Source organism: Macrobrachium nipponense, chromosome 5 (genome assembly GCF_015104395.2).
Source record: "Macrobrachium nipponense isolate FS-2020 chromosome 5, ASM1510439v2, whole genome shotgun sequence".
NCBI classification, from domain to species: domain Eukaryota; kingdom Metazoa; phylum Arthropoda; class Malacostraca; order Decapoda; family Palaemonidae; genus Macrobrachium; species Macrobrachium nipponense.
The window spans coordinates 91770472-91791966 of record NC_061107.1 but is presented as its reverse complement, the minus strand read 5'-3'; the positions used below and the strand labels follow the sequence as shown (position 1 = coordinate 91791966).

Genomic DNA, 21495 nt, shown 5'->3' with positions numbered 1-21495 from the left:
AAATTTAACGGTATATTTCCCGATTGATCTTTAATCTATATTGATCTCTGATCTATAGCGAATAAAGTTATTACATTAAGATATCTCAGTTCTATTCTATACATAACGCCATTTATAACAAATGCGGTAATGTTGCACTGTAGTACGATGATCGAAATACAAGCAAACAGATGTTATCCAGTTCGGTTGTACTTAGAAAAAAAAAAATAAGTAGTTTCTCGTCGGTTGTTCATGGCTGACACGTTCACGCAACGAGTATAACGTTTAACACCATACTTTCATCATTCTCTTTTGCTGTTATTGAACTTATGTAACTAGAAGATGGATAAAGTTAGACCATTGTAAATTGATCTCTCATAAAATCGAACTATCGTAAGACTAATGATCGTAACCTGAACACTACAGCTACCTGTACACTGTATAAACTTTATTTATATCTTTACATAAACTTTTTTTAAGAACCACCCACCATGTTAACTGTACAGTAATTTCTATAGTACTATACTGCATAAATATAATTTTACTTATTGCGCCGTTGTGGGATTACAGCTCCTTTTACTGGTCTAGAGTTTCGAAAGAAGGTGTGCGGCGGCCGTAGGCTTTAAAATCGCTCAGCGTCGAAAATCGCTTGGCGTCGGTGGCCAGGAACGGAACCCCTGCCGCTAACCGAGGGCCGCCTGTATATATTCGTTCATGCTAACTAGAAGCAAGAGCATTCGCTCAGAATTGCGTTATGGTGAAACAAACTCGTATTCATCAGCTGATTTCAAACCACAACATTGGCCGCTCCGCGGAATACGGGCTTAAGTTTGCCGTAGTATTCTAAAATACAATAATATGAGAATACATACCAATATTCTGGATACAGTGAAATAATGTTATAACTTTTTTAAAGGATTTATGGAAAAGATGCACAATTAATAAAATAACACAATGCATTTTTCGGAACTGGCGGACAGGAACGAACATGAAAAACCATCCCCTGACAACGTGGAGCGTAGTTACAAAGACTGCCTTAATTTGTATCTTATTTCTGTACAAAAATGAAAATACCTTTACGTAATATATTTTCATACACATTTTAAACATAAAAGCATAAACATTTGAAAAATCGACACATCGATCGCTAAATTTGCGCACTTTTTATCTCGATATTTTCGGAAGAGCTTGAAAAAAAAACAACGTAGTTGATAACTTGAAGGGGGAGTTTCAAAAGCTGCCTGTGTATCATATTTCTGCACAGAAATAAAAATACCCTATTCGTAATACATTTTCATACACATTTTAAACATAAAAGCATAAACATTTATAAAATCGACACATCGATCGCTAATTTGCACTTCTTTTTTTTCAAATCGATATTTTCGGAAGAGCGGCAGGCAGGGCTTACAAGAAAGAACATGAAAAAATATCGTATTTGATAACGTGAAGGGCAGTTTCAAAAGCTGCCTTTGTATCATATTTCTGTACAGAAATAAAAATGCCTTTCACGTAATACATTTTCATACACATTTTAAACAAAACCATGAACATTTATGAATCGACACATCCATAGCTAAATTTGCACTTATGTAACTCGATATTTTCGGAAGAGCGGCAGACGGCGGCATACAAGAACGAACTTGAAAAAAAACAACATAGTTGATAACTTGAAGGGGAGTTTCAAAAGCTGCCTGTTTATTATATTTCTGCACAGAAATAAAAATACCCTATTTGTAATACATTTTCATACACATTTTAAACATAAAAGCATAAACATTTATAAAATCGACACATCGATCGCTGATTTGCACTTTTTTTAAATCGATATTTTCGGAAGAGCGGCAGGCGGCGGCTTACAAGAAAGAACATGAAAAAATATCGTATTTGATAACGTGAAGGGCAGTTTCAAAAGCTGCCTTTGTATCATATTTCTGTACAGAAATAAAAATGCCTTTCACGAAATACATTTTTATACACATTTTAAACAAAAGCATGAACATTTATGAATCGACACATCCATAGCTAAATTTGCACTTATGTAACTCGATATTTTCGGCATAGAACATCGTCAGAGGCATATATTTTACCCTAATACCTACGTAATAACTCTCCATAAAATTTGTTAATATAGTTTGCATAACCTTTATGGTCTGAACGGCATTTCTACAAATGTATGGACTCGTTAGACAACGGCGCTAGCGGCGCTGTTAACTGAAATTTGTGCCGTAAAGATACCTTTAAAATGCCTTATTTTTTTAATGAATATTTTTGACGACCGCCGTAAAACCGATTCGCCGTTGAGTGATTGCGCCGTTAACCGCGGGCCGCCTGTATCTGGTTCTTAGGGCCTGATCTTGTGCCGCTGTTATCATTCCTTCAGTTTCCTTCTTTAGCTCTCCCCTCTGTAGCCATTGCCATGTGTCATCGCTGGCTAGTTCTTTAGTCTGTCTCATGTATTGTCCGTGCATTGGTTTGTTGTGCCAGTCCTCTGTTCTGTCTGTCATTCTCCTGTCTCTGTATATTTGTGGGTCTTCGTCTACTTTTATTAGTCCTTCTTGCCATGCACTCTTTAGCCACTCGTCTTCACTGGTTTTCAGATATTGCCCCAGTGCTCTGTTCTCGATGTTGACGCAGTCCTCTATACTTAGTAGTCCTCTCCCTCCTTCCTTTCGTGTTGTGTATAGTCTGTCCGTATTTGTTCTTGGGTGTAGTGCTTTGTGTATTGTCATATGTTTCCTGGTTTTCTGATCTATGCTGCGGAGTTCTGCCTTCGTCTATTCGACTATTCCTGCGCTGTATCTGATTACTGGCACTGCCCATGTGTTTATGGCTTTTATCATATTTCCGGCGTTGAGTTTTGAGTTGAGTATCGCCTTGAGTCTCTGCATATATTCTTTCCTGATCGTGTCCTTCATCTCTTGGTGTTTTATATCCCCTACTTCCATTATTCCCAGGTATTTGTATCCTGTCTCATCTATGTGTTTGATGTTGCTCCCATCTGGTAGCTTTATCCCTTCAATTCTCGTTACTTTGCCTTTTTGTATGTTGACTAAGGCGCATTTTTCTTTTTTATTATTATTATTATTATTATTATTATTAAGAAATTTAGATGCTCTTCGTAAGGAGACTACCCTCACATTTAACATTTTAATATCAACACTGCTGAACGGTGTTCGAAAGTGTGTGTTTGTTTTATGCACATTAATATACTCTACTATATAGTTGTGGATTTTTATGACCAGTTATCATTATTGTTAATAATAATAATAATAATAATAATAATAATAATAATAATAATAATAATTAATAATAATTTACTTTCATGCATAGAATGCATTAAGTGTTTGTTCCACATCAGGTCTGTTGCTAATAGTTTACCCCAAGTTTGTGGTCAACAAATCCCAGACACTTGATTTTTTTTATCTGAAACGAAGAAGTTTGCTGGTCAATAGCAGATGTTCAGTTCTTTATGAAAAATATTTAGACAAAATAGATCACATTGATACTAAGCACAGGTTCTTTAAGAGGCAGGTAACTCCATGGAATGACTGACTTATGGCTTTTGTGGTGTAGTCGTGAGTGTTTGGTCTGTTGCATTCATTTTACCATCCAGTAAATATAGCATACTTATCAGATTATTCTGCTAAGTATGGAATATTTTTTTACAATTTTTATTAGACTTGGACACATCTGGAAAATAGAGGTCCATCAAGTTTAGTGGTAATATATTGAATTTAAGGAATTTATTAGATTACAGGTAATATGTTAATTTGAACAAACTTTTTGGCTAGGGCTACCACTATGACAATTAAGAATGGTAGCTGAGTGCTCTAGTGAAACTATTTAATAAGAAAACAGCAGCTGCCTAGCTAGACAAGTATCTAGTCACAGTATTGGGTAATGTCTTTGGAATCCTTTTGTCCGTGACTAGACTTCTTGAAGTTAGGGAAACCTGAATCCATAGATACTTTATTCCTAAATAACAAGTAATATAGCATCAAGCATTAGCAGAAATTTAGGCCCTCTAGTATTTGTTCATATGCAAGAAGGGGTAAAGTAGGGAAATGGCATGTGGTACAATCACAGCAGCCTACCAAGAGAATTGAGGATGTCAAAAAAGCAGTGACTTGTCACTAACAGTCACAGTTTTCATTGTGTTAAAAGCCAGTAAGCTGGAATCTTCCGAGTGACCATTTCATGAGGACTGAAGATGTCACAGCCGGACTCAGCAAAATACTTGATGATTCTGTTGAGACTGTGAGAATGTTGCCTTGTAGAATGGGTATTAGGAAGATTCCAGCTTATTGGCCTTGAACTAGATAAGAATCGTAACTGTTAGGTAACTAGAAATTTTACTTGTGCTGTCCTTGATTCCCATGGCCAAAGATGGGTTTGCTGACTGGCATGAGAACATCTCTAGAAGTCTTTTCAGTTAGTGAAAGAAGTGCTAACACCAAATTCAGATTTGCCGTTTTTATGGGTTCCTGGAATTGGTCATATTCTTGCCTACAGGATTTCCATCTAGTTGTCTGAGTTGTAGGCCTTAGAGTAGGGAGAGTAATGCTTTTTCAAGCTTTGTAAATTTTCAACCTTTTACCAGTACCAAACTAAGGCTGTTGTTCCATTTAGTTCAGTTGAAAGGTTGTTATGTTCAGTATCTAATGCATTCATGGAGATTTTATCGTTATATGGGCTGTCTTAAGAATTTGTCAGTGTTGGCTTTAGAACAATGAAGATGTACTCCTCCTTAAGTTGTAGGGCTGAGGAAATTCGTCTTTGGTTCTTCAAGAGAGTAGTACCTAGAATTAAATCCTTCCTTTGAAATGTTCTTTAAATCCAGGTGTCTGTTAGCTCTTTTATTGGATTTTGCAAAAATTGCATGATTCTCCTCATTTAAATTGCTATTCAGACTGAATTTTACGTAATTTTGTGACAAAAATTATTTGATAAAGATTCAAGTTCTTTGTATAGTTCCTACCTTCCGACTTGATTGATTTTGTATAGCTATTTGTCATGAGTATACTATGTTCTGGATTTTGTTGACTAGGTATATTGGATATACTATTATAAGTGATAGATTTGTAAGGAATAAATTACAGTCTAACCTCATAAATCTGTGAACCTTGGGACTAGGCTGGAGCACAGAAAATCTCGGAATATAGAATACATCCTTACCACTTGGCTAAGTTCTGACGATGCTTTTTATAATTTTATTATTCAAATATTTTCACTTTATCATAATCATTTTATAACTTCATACTGTTTACAATAGTATACTTTCTTTAACACATTTAGCCTATACATTCCCGAGTTAGCCTAAGTGTAAGTTAACTACAGTACTTAACTTTTCTCAGAATCTGCAGAACATTATTATTGATTTTAGTCTCCTAAATTTACTATCTTCGTAAATACTGATATTAGTTTCTTCATCATTTATATTGTTTGTAGAGGGTAATGAAGTGACAGAAATAAAGAATGAATTTCAGTGATCACAGTGCATTGAATGTCGCTGTCAAAATGAAAACAAAGCACACCACCATCTATTAAGGAAAATGAACTCTAAACTATTCACTAATGAAAGAAACATTTTCTAGCTTAGATAAAGATTTATCTATGCTTGCACTTCTTACCTGTAGCATTATCTGATACCATGGGTAAATATACAGCCATATAAAAGAAATGATCAAAACCGTTGCCAAATGTCTCGTTTTGATTAAAAGTTTTGACTTGGTAGAGATTTCTCAAGTGGAATACTTAAAAAAAAAAAAAAAAAAAAAAAAAAAAAAAAAAACTAATTTTAAAGTTAATATGAAAAACATATTTGAATTTACACATTATCATTTCTAACAATTATTTTCATAAAAACTAAAGAATTTTGGCAATTTTTTGCGGTTGGGTCCAGTCGGGAAGTTGTAAACAATACTTGGAGCCACCAAACTAAAGGCTGTGCATCAAACTAATGGTGGCTGATTCGAAATCAAGCTGAACCACTGGAGTCTCTGGACCATGGGATGCTAGTTTAAAGAGGTTCAGCTATATTTGTTTTTCAACAAACTGTTTATTTATATTTAAAATATAAACAAAAATTTCTTTCAGTTTTTTCTGAAGATGGAAAAAGAAACCCACAAAATTCCTAAGTATAACCTTTTTACTGTAAGGTAGTATTTTACTTAACACATGAGTACTTTCAGGCCCTCTCTCAGGCTGACAATCTACACATCTCTTGAGAAAGGGCCACAGATAGGGCCTGAAAGTACTCGAGTGTTAAGTAAAATACTGTAAGTACTTAAAAGTAGACAAGTTTTACTCCGTAAAATTGTGGGTTTCTTTTCCATTTAAAATATAATTACCCATATGTTTCTCTCAATATACGTAACTTTTATTCCATAGTTCAACTTATGCTATTAAATACTAACCCAGGGTTTTAAATTAAATGCTTCAAAGTGGTCTTATGGTTGCTAGTCAACATCTGAATTATTATATATTATCACCAAAATATACTTTCTTAACCGAACCATAACTATTGGAATAGTACAGTAAAATTTAAGAATTTGAACAACTAGGTCATAGAGACCAAGGGCAATGGTAGAACAGAAAATTATAGAGCAGGACTGAAGCAAAAATGACTGTTTGGGTATGAGATACTGGAGATGGTGTAAGGTTTGGGGTCTATCCTAACGGTCACAGTTTGTTTTGCATAATCATTCATTGCTCATGTCAAGTTGGTAGAATATAGTATACAGTTTATCTTGGTTAGTAAGTGGCAGTCAAAGGACTCTGAGAACTTGATGAAAAAAGAAATTGTGGAACTCAGAGAAGCAAAATGAACAAAGTAATAGTCAAGCTATTTTTATTTAGAATAGAAAATTATCAGGAATGAATTTTTCTTGTAAATAGATTGAATAGGATATTATTACTTTTAATGCAGTTTTAATGAGGAAGACCACTGGGATGTGTCCGTTGTACTACCAGAAATAGTACAGACTCAGTTTTTATTGTCGGTAATGGGTAAAGTTGTAATAGTTATTTCTTTTGTTTTAATACCTACATCTGTTTTTGGCAATTAACTAATGTTTTTATTATATCAGGTTTGCTGTCAAAAATGTATACAGTATTTACATATTTAGTTATCCTTACACATCTTGTTTATACTGTAAAATAAAACTTGGTCATGATATAATCCTTTTGTAAAAACCCAGTGTTGTGTTAGTCAATGTATGTGGTATTGATGTAAAATGGCTTGATAAATAGCTTATGTTTTGCCATTTTAAAAATTATTGATAAAGGAACAGTAAGTGTATTGCTCTCACTCATTTGGTTAGAGTCAATATTCTTCATAGCCTCTTTGGTGGTCTTTGTAATATATTATATTAAGGTCCAGCTTAGGAAAAAATAGGTTATAGCAGGTTTGTAATCACATGCTTTCAGGCTGTGCTTAGTACGTTGTCAGTGAACTTAAGTGTAATAGGTTTATCCCATACATATGGTACTTGAGATGTTTGATGAAGCATCTCTCCTCCTTCCTTAGGGAACCGCTTTCACCGTAAGTGTTTATGACTATTTTAAATTACATTGATTGAAAAACATTCCTCAGATATGATTTCAATTTGCTGAAGTAACTGATATAAGGTTTGGCTTTAGGATAGTTGACTGCTTTTTATTCTGTTACTATGATTAGGGAAGGTCTTAATATTTTAGGTATTTTCAAGGATTTTTTTTATTGCATGGTACTTCCATAGTACTTTTTGGAGGATAGATCCAAGCAACATGGCTCAGCATTAGGCTTACAGGAACATGCAGGATATTAGTGCTGATTAGAGTCTCTTAACGGTTATGATTTAATTTTTTTTTTTTATTGATGTAACCTATGCCGTAAAGTTCAGGATGACGAGCTTAAGCTACTCCCATTCCTGTGTGAGGCATCTGATGCGGAATTGCCTTTGCAGGGAGTATCTCTTCTGTCCATAGAGGATGATATTCCAAAATGAGTATTTGGCCTCTTGGCAAATCATACTTACCCATGTGTTTCTCTCCAGATATACTTGCTGTTACATTGGAATTTACATCAATTATGCCTCTTATGCAGCTTATGATCACAGATGCTTACTGCCTGTCTCCTAATGTTTCACTCAAATGTTGACAAGGATATTTCATCATTTGAAAATAATGTGAATATTCACTAGCACGCACAAGTTTGAAGCACAGATGATCTTCAGTCTTTTATTATTGTTGGACTTTTATTTCACTGGTAATCCTTATTATTGTTATTTATCAGGTGGGAAATCCTCCGCAATTAGTGTTACTGCTGTACATTTAAATATGAATATTTGCTCATTTCAGGTGCCAGTTATAAAAATTGTTTATCCAGCTTTCCATACGACTTCTTATTTATTTGTCTTTTAGAATATTTAGCCCGTTGGGGTATGTATTTTGGTAGATGTATTTATTTAACTGCATTCAATTTCATAAGTCTGCATTTCAAGTTTTTAAAATGTAGAAATGTCTCTTGCATGATAGTATATATTTTATTTTAATCGATTATCTGAGCTTCAAACTTCCATAAAAAATGTGGCATTCACAAAATATTAAATTTGTTCATTGAAATGTTGATTCCTAAGTGTAAGAAAATATAAATATTTTCACTCTGCACTGACTAAAGCTTCAAATTGCATACATAAAATTTTCTTGTGCTTAAAGAGCAGCTGACAATTAACCTGTGAAATATACTCAGGACCATTTTTATTGTAGTGTGAACATATGTTTTGCAAAATTTGAACAAGCCTTGTTCATGTAGTTGGTAAAACACGTGTTCATGAACCGCTTCTTTCATCCTCATCATTGGGTGAATAAACTTACCATAAATTATTTTGAATCTTATGCTTGTATGTATATCATGTTCTCTTGTTTCTTGTTTATTCCACACTTTTATTTTGTACCATCAAAGTAAATCTACCACATACATAACTGTAGGTTAGCCCATCAGATAATGTTGTATTATCTTTGTTTGTTCGGCATCTTTCTTAGTTCGGCATCTTTCTTAACTATGGCCAGCTGGTGCATTAATTCATTTGCATATGATGTAGTAATAACTCAGTAGGAAATATTAAGACCATTTTTTTTTATACAGCTGGCCCATGACTTACACAAGGGAATCCAGGATCCCCATCACATTCCAAAATCCTTATACTATTTCAAATAATTTAAATAGCCTCATACAAAGCATCCATATGTTAATTTCTCATAACTTAATTCACCTCATAATCATAATAGTACTCATCTATTTATTTGTGTGTAGATTACTTATAATACCTGATATCTGAATACTTGATATAATACCTGATACCTGAATACTTGATATCTGAGTACTAAGTAAATAATTGTTATAATGTTTAAGGAGTTACTTTGATGCAAGAATTGTAGCCCTACCTGCCGTACACTATGTACATAGTAAATGCCAGCAGTAACAGCACGCTCTCTCTCTCCTCTTCTCTCCCTTCTCTTCTCTTCTCATCCCTCTCTCTCTCTCTCTCTCTCTCTCTCTCTCTCTCTCTCTCTCTCTCTCTCTCTTCTCAACCCTGGTCCTTCTCTGTCAGTGCCCTTCATTATATGCTAGAAATTGAAAACAATAACTCATTACTGTATGGTGCCCATAGTTACATTATGGAAATATTTAATTTTTTTTCATCAGATTTTTTTAAAATCTACTCAAGTAAATCCATATCCTGTATAAGTTGAGGACCATTTTTTTATAAGACATTATAGCTTAAGATTATCTCCTTAGTGTTTATATTTTGATTTTTTTTTTTTCTAAAACTCATAAAGTTAAATCTCTGTTCTAGTTTACTTCTTGTGGGTTTAGAGGTGGATTCTTGTATCATATCCCTTAAATTTGTTTTTCATGTGATGATGCTGATTTTGGTCTCGTTATGAAGCTGAGTATTTATATTTTGTTGCAGTTTAGAAAGAAAAGGCAACAAAATTATGATTAGAACAAAAATTTCTTTATTTTATTACACACTAAATTTCTTCAATGGTTTTGCATTATTGCTATATGTGCCAGTTGTTGCCTATTAGAAATGTCAGAAAATATTGGTAAAAATTCTTTTAATTCAAAATGTTTCAGTAATAGTAGCCTCTGGTTCGGGGAGTGAAGTTCAACCATCCCCCAACACCCTCCCAACATCATCCCCTTGCTTCCCCATGTCAAAGTATTTATGATCAGGTGTTCTTTTTTTTTCTGGAGGATTCCAGTTGGCATTCTAAATCTCAGGGTGAGAGTTGTACAATTTCATAAGAATTTTAAGTTAAAAGTTGAAAGTACAGCCAGTCTCAGGTTTATGGCTGCGGTTCCATTCCTGATGGCATGCTTTAAGGTGAAAATTGCTGTAAACTGGAACATCATAGGGAGTCCCTGGTTAATGGAATTTCAGTTTTACGGCACTTGGCAAACAATAGTGGTAACCAGATTTTTGGCACTGATAATCAGTTTACCAGTGCCTATAAACCACTTAACAGTGCTGTTAAATGGGTAACGGAGCTGCTAAGTAGATCATTGGCACTTCCGGTGTCGTAAATGCCATTTATTTGGTTAATGGCAATTTTCGGTTACCGACAGTTGGCTGATAACCAAACCCCCACCATTAACCGGGGACTGCCTGTAATTATAATTGGAATAAATAGCGCTTACATGGCCGTCAATCATTAAACTGGGTCAAAGCACCACGGCATCAGGTTAACAGCAGCATGAGCCAAGTGCCGTAAAATCAGAGCACTGTAAATTGAGACAGCCGTAACCTAGGGACTGCCTGTGTATATTAATTAATAATGAATTTATTTAATAGGATAGGGATAAAGGAGGCTTATCCATTTTGTTCTGTAATAAGAGTTGGAAATAGCTGGGTAAGAAATTAGAGAGTAAAGTGGGCTTAAGAGACATACCATTTACTGCACATTTACAAGCATCCTGTTAGCAATACAGGCAGTCCCTGGTTATTGGTGGTGTCGGTTGTCGGTGACCCGGTTTCATGGTGCTTTTCTAGCACCAAAAATCAGCGATATTCAGCGCCGAAATGCACCGATTTTTGGTTCTCAGGGCCAATAAGTGGGTTTGGCGCCAATACATACCTAACAGAGGCACCATTAACTGGTTATTGGTGCCAAATATCTGCTATTTTCAGTAATCAGCGATTTTCGCTTATTTTCAATCCATCGGGGGACTGCCTGTATTCCCCAGTGAGGAAGTAAATGAAGATATACAAGCATCATATTAGCATTATTCTCCAGTCTGGAAATTAATGTTTTGAAGATATTTGGTTTTGTATATTTATTAACTCATTAATTCAACAAGAACAGTAAGTCCCACGTCTAGATTCTCTGAAGGCTCCCTTGAAGGATTTGCTAGAATGAGGTGAAAATTTGAGAATGATGTATATGAAGAAATTAAACAATTAACTTAGCAGCACTGAAGTGAAATTTGTTTTGTTTTCTCTATTGTATTTGTGGAAGTTCTCTGATACACATAAATTATATACAATATACAGTAGTATTGATTAAAATTCTCCATGCCATCAAATGTGGAAATGGTTAAACAGTGATCATTTAGCTCCTCTGTGGAGTTCTTGCCACATTGAGGTAATATGGTATAGTCTTGATTGGTGTCAAACTTTTGATTCATGAATATTTGATAATTACCCCTTATTGTCTAATCTCTGACTGCCATGAGATTAGGTCAACAGTGGTTTTTATTTTTTTTTTTCCTTTCATTTTTCCTTCTGCCTATCATCTGTTTGTCCACTTTTTTGGCAACCCCTGAATGTGTCTGCCATGTGTGCCTGTCATCGCAACTACAGTAGCCCTATGCTGTTGTAGGGATACTGATCATTCTTGGTGCAAAGGATGACCCTCATACATATATGTGTCTGAAGGGAGATCAACATCTTTTCTCTCTGTCAGTATGTTGGTTACATCAGTTTGTCATTGAAACAACTCTACAGTGCAAAAGAATTTCAGTGAAAAATGGTATGAAGGTAGACCGGTAGGAAGGGAGATCACCTGTATGTCGGTGAACATATTAATCACACTTCTCTTGTCACCACAAGATATCTGTCTAGCTTACCTTGCCATTGTTATTTCCCTTATATAGTTGAATTGATTTCAGTCAAACTTTGTATATAGTCAACAATTCATGTACACAAATATGTGCATAAAGGATAGTCCACTTGTCTGTATTGCAGCATATTTGTCATGTTTACCTTGTCATTGCCTCTCTTCAGAGTGGTTGATAGGATTTCAGCCAGACCTTATATATAAGCAGACTATCACACATGAAGTCAGATAATCCATCTGTCTGATAGTGTGTGCACCAACCTTTTCTTGCCATCACAACTTTTAGCACACTGTCTCTGTCAGTGGGTCTGTTAAATTTGTTACAAAGTTGGACCATGATACATAGAAGTGTGTGAAGGGAGAGCACCTGTCTCTTTGTTATTATTTGTCACACACTACATTTTTCAGTGTTTCAGTTAAATTGAACAAAAGTAGTTCACCTTGCTTAAATATACATGAAGGAAGAGCATCTGTCTATCTGTGCTGTCATTGTATCCTGCTTACCATGTTTTGTAAAGACTGCTAAAAGATGGAGTTATTGCTCCAAATACTTGAATTTTAAGCATACTGCTTTTTTTTTTAGGTTGAAGCATGGCTAATGTTATTAATAAGTTTAAGAGAAGGGACTCCATATTTTGAGTTGTATCTTTCAATACTGAAGCCCTTTCATATAATATCAAGGTTAATTGTAGAACTTTGACCATGATCATGACTTTCATAATAAAATGGCTGCCAAAGGGGCATTAATGTTTCCAAAATACATCTTATCATGAGAAAATTTCCAGATTTACCATGCTGTACTTTTCATGGTTCTGCCAGATAAAAACAAAAGTACAATAGTCGACATTCTACATTCTTGGTAGTTTGGAAATGTTCTTCCCTTTTTGCTTTTAGAAGTTCATCCCTTCCTCAGTTGAGTGATCTTTGTCAGTGAAAGTATTTATCCAGATGAAAAAGATCTTGAGGTATTTGTTTAATTTCACAATTATTGCTCTTACTGCTTCTGATCTTTGTTTCAAAGTGTTTCTGATCAGGTTATTGAGATTTTTTATTGTAAAAACAGTAAAAGTTGTTTTATGGGCTTTTGGGAACAGGATGCCTAGTATTTTTGACTGGTCTTTTTGACAGATGCTTTTGCAGACTGTTTTAGATAGAAGAAAATCATGAAGGATGTCGTCGTCTTTGTTATTTATTGAAGAACTGGCATATACCAAGTTCTCTAAATTTGTTATTTATTGAAGAACTGGCATATACCAAGTTCTCTGAATTTATATATCCTAAGATGACAATTTGCAATATGTTTTGGAATGATCTGGTGATCCCCATACTGCTCATTGACAGTTTTGGTCCTTATTCTTGAATGCATTGTGTATTATCGTTGGTTTGCTAGATCCAGTGTTTAATATGTATTTGTTAGTTGTATTGTAACCAAATTCTTTTATGTTGAAATTATATGAACATTTATGCCAATTAACCCTTAAACGCCGACTGGACGTATTTTACGTCGACATTTTTTGTCTCTCGGGTGCCGACTGGACGTATTTTACGTCGACATACAAAAGTTTTTTTAAAAATTCGCTGAAAAATACTTTTAGGCCTACCTGCCGAAAATCTTGAATCACGCGCCTTGGGGGATGCTGGGAGTTCACGGATCAAGGTGTTGTTTTGTTTACAATTGTTACGCAGGCGCGCAAGAGCGAATTTCTTTCTTGCCGCACTAAAAAGTATCTGTGACACATCTCGGAAATTATTTCGTCACTTTGACATAATTTTTGTACCATTTTAAATTAGCCGTTACATGGAGTATTATATATGAAAATGTGCGCATTTTTATTTAGAATGCAATAAAAAAATACTCATGATTGTAGCTTTTATCAGTTTTGAGATATTTTCATATAAATAACAATAAGTGCCAAAATTTCAACCTTCGGTCAACTTTGACTGTACCGAAATGGTCGAAAAACGCAATTGTAAGCTAAAACTCTTATATTTTAGTAATATTCAATCATTTACCTTAATTTTGCAACTAATTGGAAGTCTCTAGCACAATATTTCGATTTATGGTGAATTTATGAAAAAACTTTTTCCTTACGTCCATGCGGTAACTTCCGAAAAAAATCATACATGCGATTGTGGTAATGTTTGCACCATTTTAAAATTAGCCGTTACATAAAGTTTTATATATGGAAATGTGCACAATTTCATGCACAATACAACTTAAAACAACCCACGGTTGTAGCTTTTATCAGTTTTGAAATATTTTCATATAAAAAATGATAAGTGACAAATTTTCAACCTTCGGTCAACTTTGACTCTACCGAAATGGTTGAAAAACGCAATTGTAAGCTAAAACGCTTATATTCTAGTAATATTCAATCATTTACCTTCATTTTGCAACAAATTGGAAGTCTCCAGCACAATATTTCGATTTATGGTGAATTTATGAAAATAATAACATTTTCTTTACGTCCGCGCATTAATTCTTCCGAAAAAATCATACGTGCGATTGTGGTAATGTTTGCAACATTTTAAATTAGCCGTTACATAAAGTTTTATATATGAAAATGTGTGCATTTTCATGTAGAATACAACAAAAAATAATTGAAGGTTGTAGCTTTTCTCATTTTTGAAATATTTGCATATAAATCACGATAAGTAGAAAAAAAACCACGTTTGGTCAACTTTGACTCTACCGAAATGGTCGAAAAACGCAATTGTAAGCTAAAACTCTTACAGTCTAGTAATATTCAGTCATTTATCTTCATCTTGAAACAAATTCGAAGTCTCTAGCACAATATTTAGATTTATGGTGAATTTAAAAAAAAAACTCCTTCCCTCCATGCGCCGATTCTCCGCCACAAATCTCCGAAATACGTACGTCCCATTCTCGGAATATTTGCTCCATTTCATATTAGGCATTTTATAGAGTTTTATGTATGAAAATGTGCGCAATTTCATGTAGAATAAAACGAAAAATATTTGAATGTTGTAGCTTTCTAATTTCCGAAATAATTGCATATAAAAAATAAATATAAAAAAATTCGACATTCGGTCAACTTTAACTCGTCAGTTATGGTCGAAAACTGTAATTGTAAGCTAATACTCTTGCAGTATAGTAATATTCAATCATTTGTCTTTATTTTGAAAGAAATTGGAAGTCTCTAGGACAATATTAGATTATGCGTGAATTTTTGAAAAAAATATTTGTTTTACGTCCGAGCGTTACGAATTCATGCATTATTTTGTGATAATATTTTCTCTGTGTTGCTTTTATCGTTTTACAATGTGTTATATACAAAAATGATCGCAATTTAGGGTACATTACAACGAAAATAAAAGTAACTTGTTAGCTTTAACCGTTTTGTGCACAGCGTGATTTGAATACAATTATATATGAAATTTCGTTTTTGCGCTATCATATATCGCATTATTTATATATGATAATGATAACTTTTTTCATTTCTGATGGTTGCATACTAAACTTCAGCCAATGACAAAAAAAGGAGCCAAAAATGAACACTTAATCTTGAAAACTAAGCGCGCTGTGATTTTTTGAAAAAAATATTTTTTCCGCTTCCGCACTCACTCCGAAAACACCTCCGGCACACGGGAGACAATTTTTATTTTACCGTTTTGGCGTTTAAGGGTTAATGACCCAAAATACCATATAATACCCAGTTTAGAGGTAGAAACCATTCTGACCCTCAAAATTGTAGGTAATTTGCAAAAGTAACTTATTTCAGACTTTCAGACTGGGTCACTGGGTTAAGTACTTTGTATTTGATATGTAGTAGTACTGTATACGTACAATGAAATTAAAGTCCCAGAGCAGTTGCCCATCTTGTACTAGGCACAACTAATAACATAGAATCAGTAAATGAGAGTATGTAATAGGTCTATGACTATAAATTGTTTATTTCAAAATGCTCATTTTGGATTACAAGAGGTTTAAATAATCTTGAATAATAAGTGATCTGGACAGCAAAATTTGGAGAAATCCCTTTTGAACATTCACCAATGGCTTTTAAATTTAAAGGAAAGTTTTCTGTCTAGAAGAATAAGAGAATTGACTTAAAGATTCCAGGTATACTATACTTGCATATCTAGAAGTTGACTGTATTATTTATGTTTACCTAATATATAATGGGGATTTGTTTATATTATGTTTTAGTTTTCATCTTATGACTTTGATCAGTGGATATTTTTAAAATGAAGGTAAAAATAAAGGCTTTGGGTTACTTGTACTAGCCCTTGATTTCTCAAGGACATGTTAAATTATTTCTCTATACTTTCATACATCACACAGTTGAACTATCTTATTGCATTCCATTTATTCCCTTCATTGTTCACCATTTATTATAAAATATTTAGTTTTCAATCTTTATTTCATGAATTCTTGAAAATAAATTATGCTGGACAAGTTTTATTGATCATTGCATTCCATTTATTCCCTTCATTCTTCACCATTTATTATAAAATATTTAAGTTTTCAATCTTTATTTCTTGAATTCTTGAAAATGAATAATGCTGGAAAAGTTTTATCGATTGTATGGCACGCGCTTTTGGCTTGACTTTTTTTATTTAGCAAAAAGAAAATTAAATTACTATATGAACAATGTGACTGCATGTAAATGGTCTTACACTACTTTCAACTATATCAGACTACATGGGACCTACGTAGGTCATTTTTTTCCTTCTTAGCATCCTAAATGCAATCAATTTATTTGTCAAGTCACTTAGTCTAGGGTTGAAGACCTACTTTTCAAGTCAGTAAATTTAAAGAATGTACATGGCGACAGCATTTGTTTATATCTTGAATGACCTTATGAAGGATTAATTTGTGATTATTGGCCCTAATATTCCAATGGATCTAAAAACTCCCAAGCAGTGTTTCTCTGGCTTTCCTGTTAATGATTGTAGATACATCAGAATTGTTTATCCCCAGACATTTTAGTAATGTACATAAGTTGGTATGTAATGCCTCATAAGTCTCTCTTGACTCATTTGTGTGTTTTTCCATTCCATATGTACTGTACTTCTTGTAAGAAATCTTGAGCATTCTTATATCCTAGTAGTTAATGAATTTTACTTGTGTATTTGATCCCCAGTTCTAGTAATACTGTGCTCTCTTTTGTGAACTGTCCATCTACTGCTGTCCTGTGTACTGTGTTACTTTATTAAACTTTCCTCATTACATTGTTGGATGTCAACGGGTTATCTGTAAATTGTAGATTTCTTTATCTGAAAAATTTTTTATTTTACTTTTACTCATAAGCAAATGTCTTACAAATTACTTGCAGGAAGTGCCTATGAACTTGATGAATGGCGTTGTCCAACATCTGGACATGCTGCAAGTATGCCCTATGTCCCTAACATGCTGGATGACCCAGAACTCCGTGCTGGCAAGCATAGAAAACTCTTACGTTTTCCATCGTACATGGTGTGTATTCAAAATCTTTTACAAACTGGACATAGTTTTTAAGAGCATTATCTAACAATTTTAGCTTTAACCCATCGCTTGTATACAGCCCACATTTGTGGCCTTCAAATGTCCCAGACACTGTAGTTTTCTGTCTGACAAGAAGTGCCATATTCCTTTGGATAAAGTGCCTCTTAGATCCTACTTTTTTGTGTCTGCAGCACTTTCGGTAACTAACTAGAATTTTCCAGATTATTCTCAATCTTTAATAAGATCTCAATCTTTTTTTTCTAGCCCCATGATACATCTCTCCACCAATTTCTTATGTAAGATACAACTTTCCCTCCCTACTCTAGCTAGGAACATCCAGTCAAGGAAAAAGAGGAAAAACAATCCAAGACACTGTGCAAAAAAACAATTGCTTCGAAAATCTCCCAGGGCACATCCCAGCTAGTGGAGAAGTAGGAAGAGACAGCAGGAATTTAACTTAGCCAGGGTCTTCCATCTCAAATCTATGAAAACATTGATATTGCTGATATGAAATGAGAATCTCAGGAACTGAAGGGAATGCTGAAGAGGACAAGGGTGAGGTATCCAAGGACAACAGGGCAGGGAAGGCAGATGCAGTTAATGAAAAGACAGACATGACACTCAAGGCAGTGATTTCTGTGGGAAGAGCATCAAAAATCAGGAGGAAGTGTGAATATGTAAGAAAATTATTCTCTGAAAATCCAAGCTTATAGTTTCCCACTAATCCAAGAAAGAGCTGGAGGAGATCAATTACAGAGTACAGGCAATCTCGCGGTTAACTGGGACAGGGCGGTTTCAGTTGTCAACTGCTTGCCGGTAAGCGAAAATCGTCGCTAACTGAATAAATGGCATTTACAACACTTAAAGTGCCAATGATTTGCTTAACATGGTTAACGTCGTCGTTAGCTAAGTGCTGTAAAACCGAAACACCATAAGAACACCAATATATTGAAAAATACATATGAACTAACTTGAATCAGAAAGCAAAAAGAATAAAAATAAATTCAAAGTTGCTATTTGAAAGAAAAAATTCTTTGAATGTGTAAACAGATATACATACTTGAATGTTGAACGTAAGTATAAAAAATAATAACACTCTTCTCCAGAGGAAGAGTAAGAGGGGAGCAGTAAATCATTGAAAGTCTATGCTTATGCTGTAATTGAGAATTATACCATCAGAACACTCAGAAATTATAAAAAGAAATGAGTAATATGACTGCAATAGGGCATGTGTTGTGGAAACTTTCTTTCAATAGGGTTATCCAGAAGGCCTGGTCTAATTCAGCAAAATTCCTGTGAGAGTTTGTAACCCTCGAAGAGATGAATAAGTATCCCTTAAAACTATTAGTAGTAGCTGAACAAATATCTTCTGGAGAACTTGTGGATTCATTGTCCTCTTCTTCCTGACTTTGTTGGCAAGTGATATTTGTGGATTCTGTGATCAAAGTCAGCATTCTGGCTCACTGAGCTGCTTGTATCCTAAATTTTGATTCAGACCAGGTAGAACTGATGTACGTACGTGTGGTGTTGGCGAGAATACTGCAGTGTCTGGGATTTCATATCTGGGATGAATATTAGTGGTAGGCCTTTATTAATGCTGGTTTTTCTATATAAGAGTATGATTTTGTAAGAAAATTTTTTGTATATTAGCTATCATATTTAGTTCTTTGTAAAAATATAGTTTTTTAGATATAGTTGAATAGAAGTTTTAGTTTACTCAGTGAACCAGTTTTATGCCATTTGTAATATGTTGGTGTAATTGTAAGAGGAAATATAATTTAATCTTTATCCTCAGATTTCTTTTTTCAGGTGTTATTAGAAACTGTTAGCTTTCATTTATTTATTTTTGCTTTTAGTAAGTTACACCTAAGTATAACATTGAAAAGTGCATTTGTTTCTATGGGAATACTAACTGATGCTTTCATAAATGGAGTGCCTTATGCAAGTGTGTATTAGCAGTCACTGACTGACTAGTAGTAACTAAATCCTGAAAGTTGTTGCCTTTAGAAAACAAAAATGAAAAAGGTGAAATTTGAGAGTAACTCTTCCCATACATAATTAACCCTTGATCGCCGAGCCTCTATTTACAAAAGTGTCTGTCGTATGCCAGCAGCATTCGGGAGTTATTGCTGAAGCGGAAAAAAAGTTTTTTTAAAAAAAATCACAGCATGCTTAGTTTTTAAGGTTAAGAGTTCATTTTTGGCTCCTTTTTTTGTCATTGCCCGAAGTTTAATATGCAACCATCAGAAATGAAAAAAATATCATATATAAATATAAAAATTTCATATATAATTGTATACAAATCACGATGTGAGCAAAACGGTTAAAGCTAACGAGTTAGTTTTTTTCATTGTATTGTACACTAAATTGCGATGATTTTGGTATATAACAAATTGTAAAACGATCAAAGCAACACAGAGAAAATATTATCACAAAATGATGCATGAATTTGTAACGCGCGGCTGTAAAAACTTTTTTTCTAAAATTCACCATAAATCAAAATATTGTGCTCGAGACTTCCCGTTTGTTGCAAAATGAAGGTAATTGATTGAATATCACTACACTGTAAGTGTTTTAGCTTACAATTGCAGTTTTCAAACATTTTGGTTGAGTTAAAGTTGACCGAAGGTCAAATTTTTTCTATTTATAGTGATTTATATGAAAATATTTCAAAACTGATAAAAGCTACAACCACGAGTTATTTTTTTGTTGTATTCTACATGATATTGCGCACATTTTCATGTATAACACCTCATGTAAGGCCTAATATAAAACAGTGCGAAAATTACGACAAGGTGACTGAAGAAATTCTAAGATTTTCAGCAGAGTTACCGCGCGAGGAGGGAAGGAAAAAGTTTTTTTCAAAAATTTGCCATAAATCAAAATATTATGCTAGAGACTTCCTGTTTGTTGCAAAAATGAAGGTAAATGATTGAATGTTACTGGAATGTAAGAGGTTTAGCTTACAATTGCATTTTTCGACCATTTCGATAGAGTCAAAGTTGATCGCAGGTTTAAATTTTGGCTCTTGTCGTGATTTATATGAAAATATTTCAAAACTGATAAAAGCTACAACCATGAGTTATTTTTTGTTGTATTCTACATGAAATTGCGCACAAATACGCTAACACTTGCAAAAGTTCTGCAAAACACGAATGCGTCAAGAAATCGCTCTCTAACGATGCGTTGCTGATGCTTTCTAGTGCGAGAAGAAAGAAATTAGCACATGCGCGGCTGGGTAATGCTTGTAAACAAAACAACAGTGTGATCCGTGAACTCCCAGCATCCCTCAAGGGCCGTGATTTAAAATCTTTCACAAACTAGGCCTATAATTATTTTTCTGCGAATATTTAAAAAACTTTTTGTAGTCGACGTACCGTATGTCCACTTGGCACCCGACAGACAATTTTAGTCAACGTACAATATGTCCAGTCAGTGTTTAAGGGTTAAGATAACATTACAGTAATACCCCGAACTTACGCGATTCAATTTACTTGAATTCACAACAGCGCAAACTTTTCATTGGAACTTAATTAATTATTGTTTAATTTATTGCGTAAATTTTTAAGTTTAAAACTTTTCTGTTTAAAATCCATATTAAAAATGTATTATTTGTATTTTTGTACATGCCTAAATATGATACAAAGGTAATTACAGCACCTACGTACAGTTAGTGCATATACGTACTTTTACAAGATGTGATACCCATTCACAAAGTTACTGCACTTTTCTAAGATGATATCCCTTCAGAAACTGTTTAATTTGTGAAGTTCATAATAGTATACTACAAGTAGTATAAGTTTTCATGCTTTTAAATGTAAAATCAGTATGGAGGTTTTGTATATGATATTTATATTTTTGAAAATAATACACAGGCGGTACATAATTCACAGTGTTTGTCACCATATAAGACCTCCAAAGATGATACCCCTCTAGAGTTTTACCTCACATGACTTACG

The 21495-nt window shown here is 34.1% G+C and overlaps 1 protein-coding gene across 3 annotated transcripts in view; it reads left to right on the top strand.

The window, feature by feature from the left end:
• The window catches only part of LOC135215514 (CDK5 and ABL1 enzyme substrate 2-like), an 82119-nt gene that overhangs the window by 31211 nt on the left and 29413 nt on the right, over window positions 1-21495 (top strand). For all 3 annotated transcript variants that reach the window (XM_064250325.1, XM_064250327.1, XM_064250326.1), the window contains one exon: window positions 17388-17527. In XM_064250325.1, coding sequence (XP_064106395.1) covers window positions 17388-17527 — 140 coding nt within the window. The remainder of the gene's footprint in view (window positions 1-17387; window positions 17528-21495) is intronic.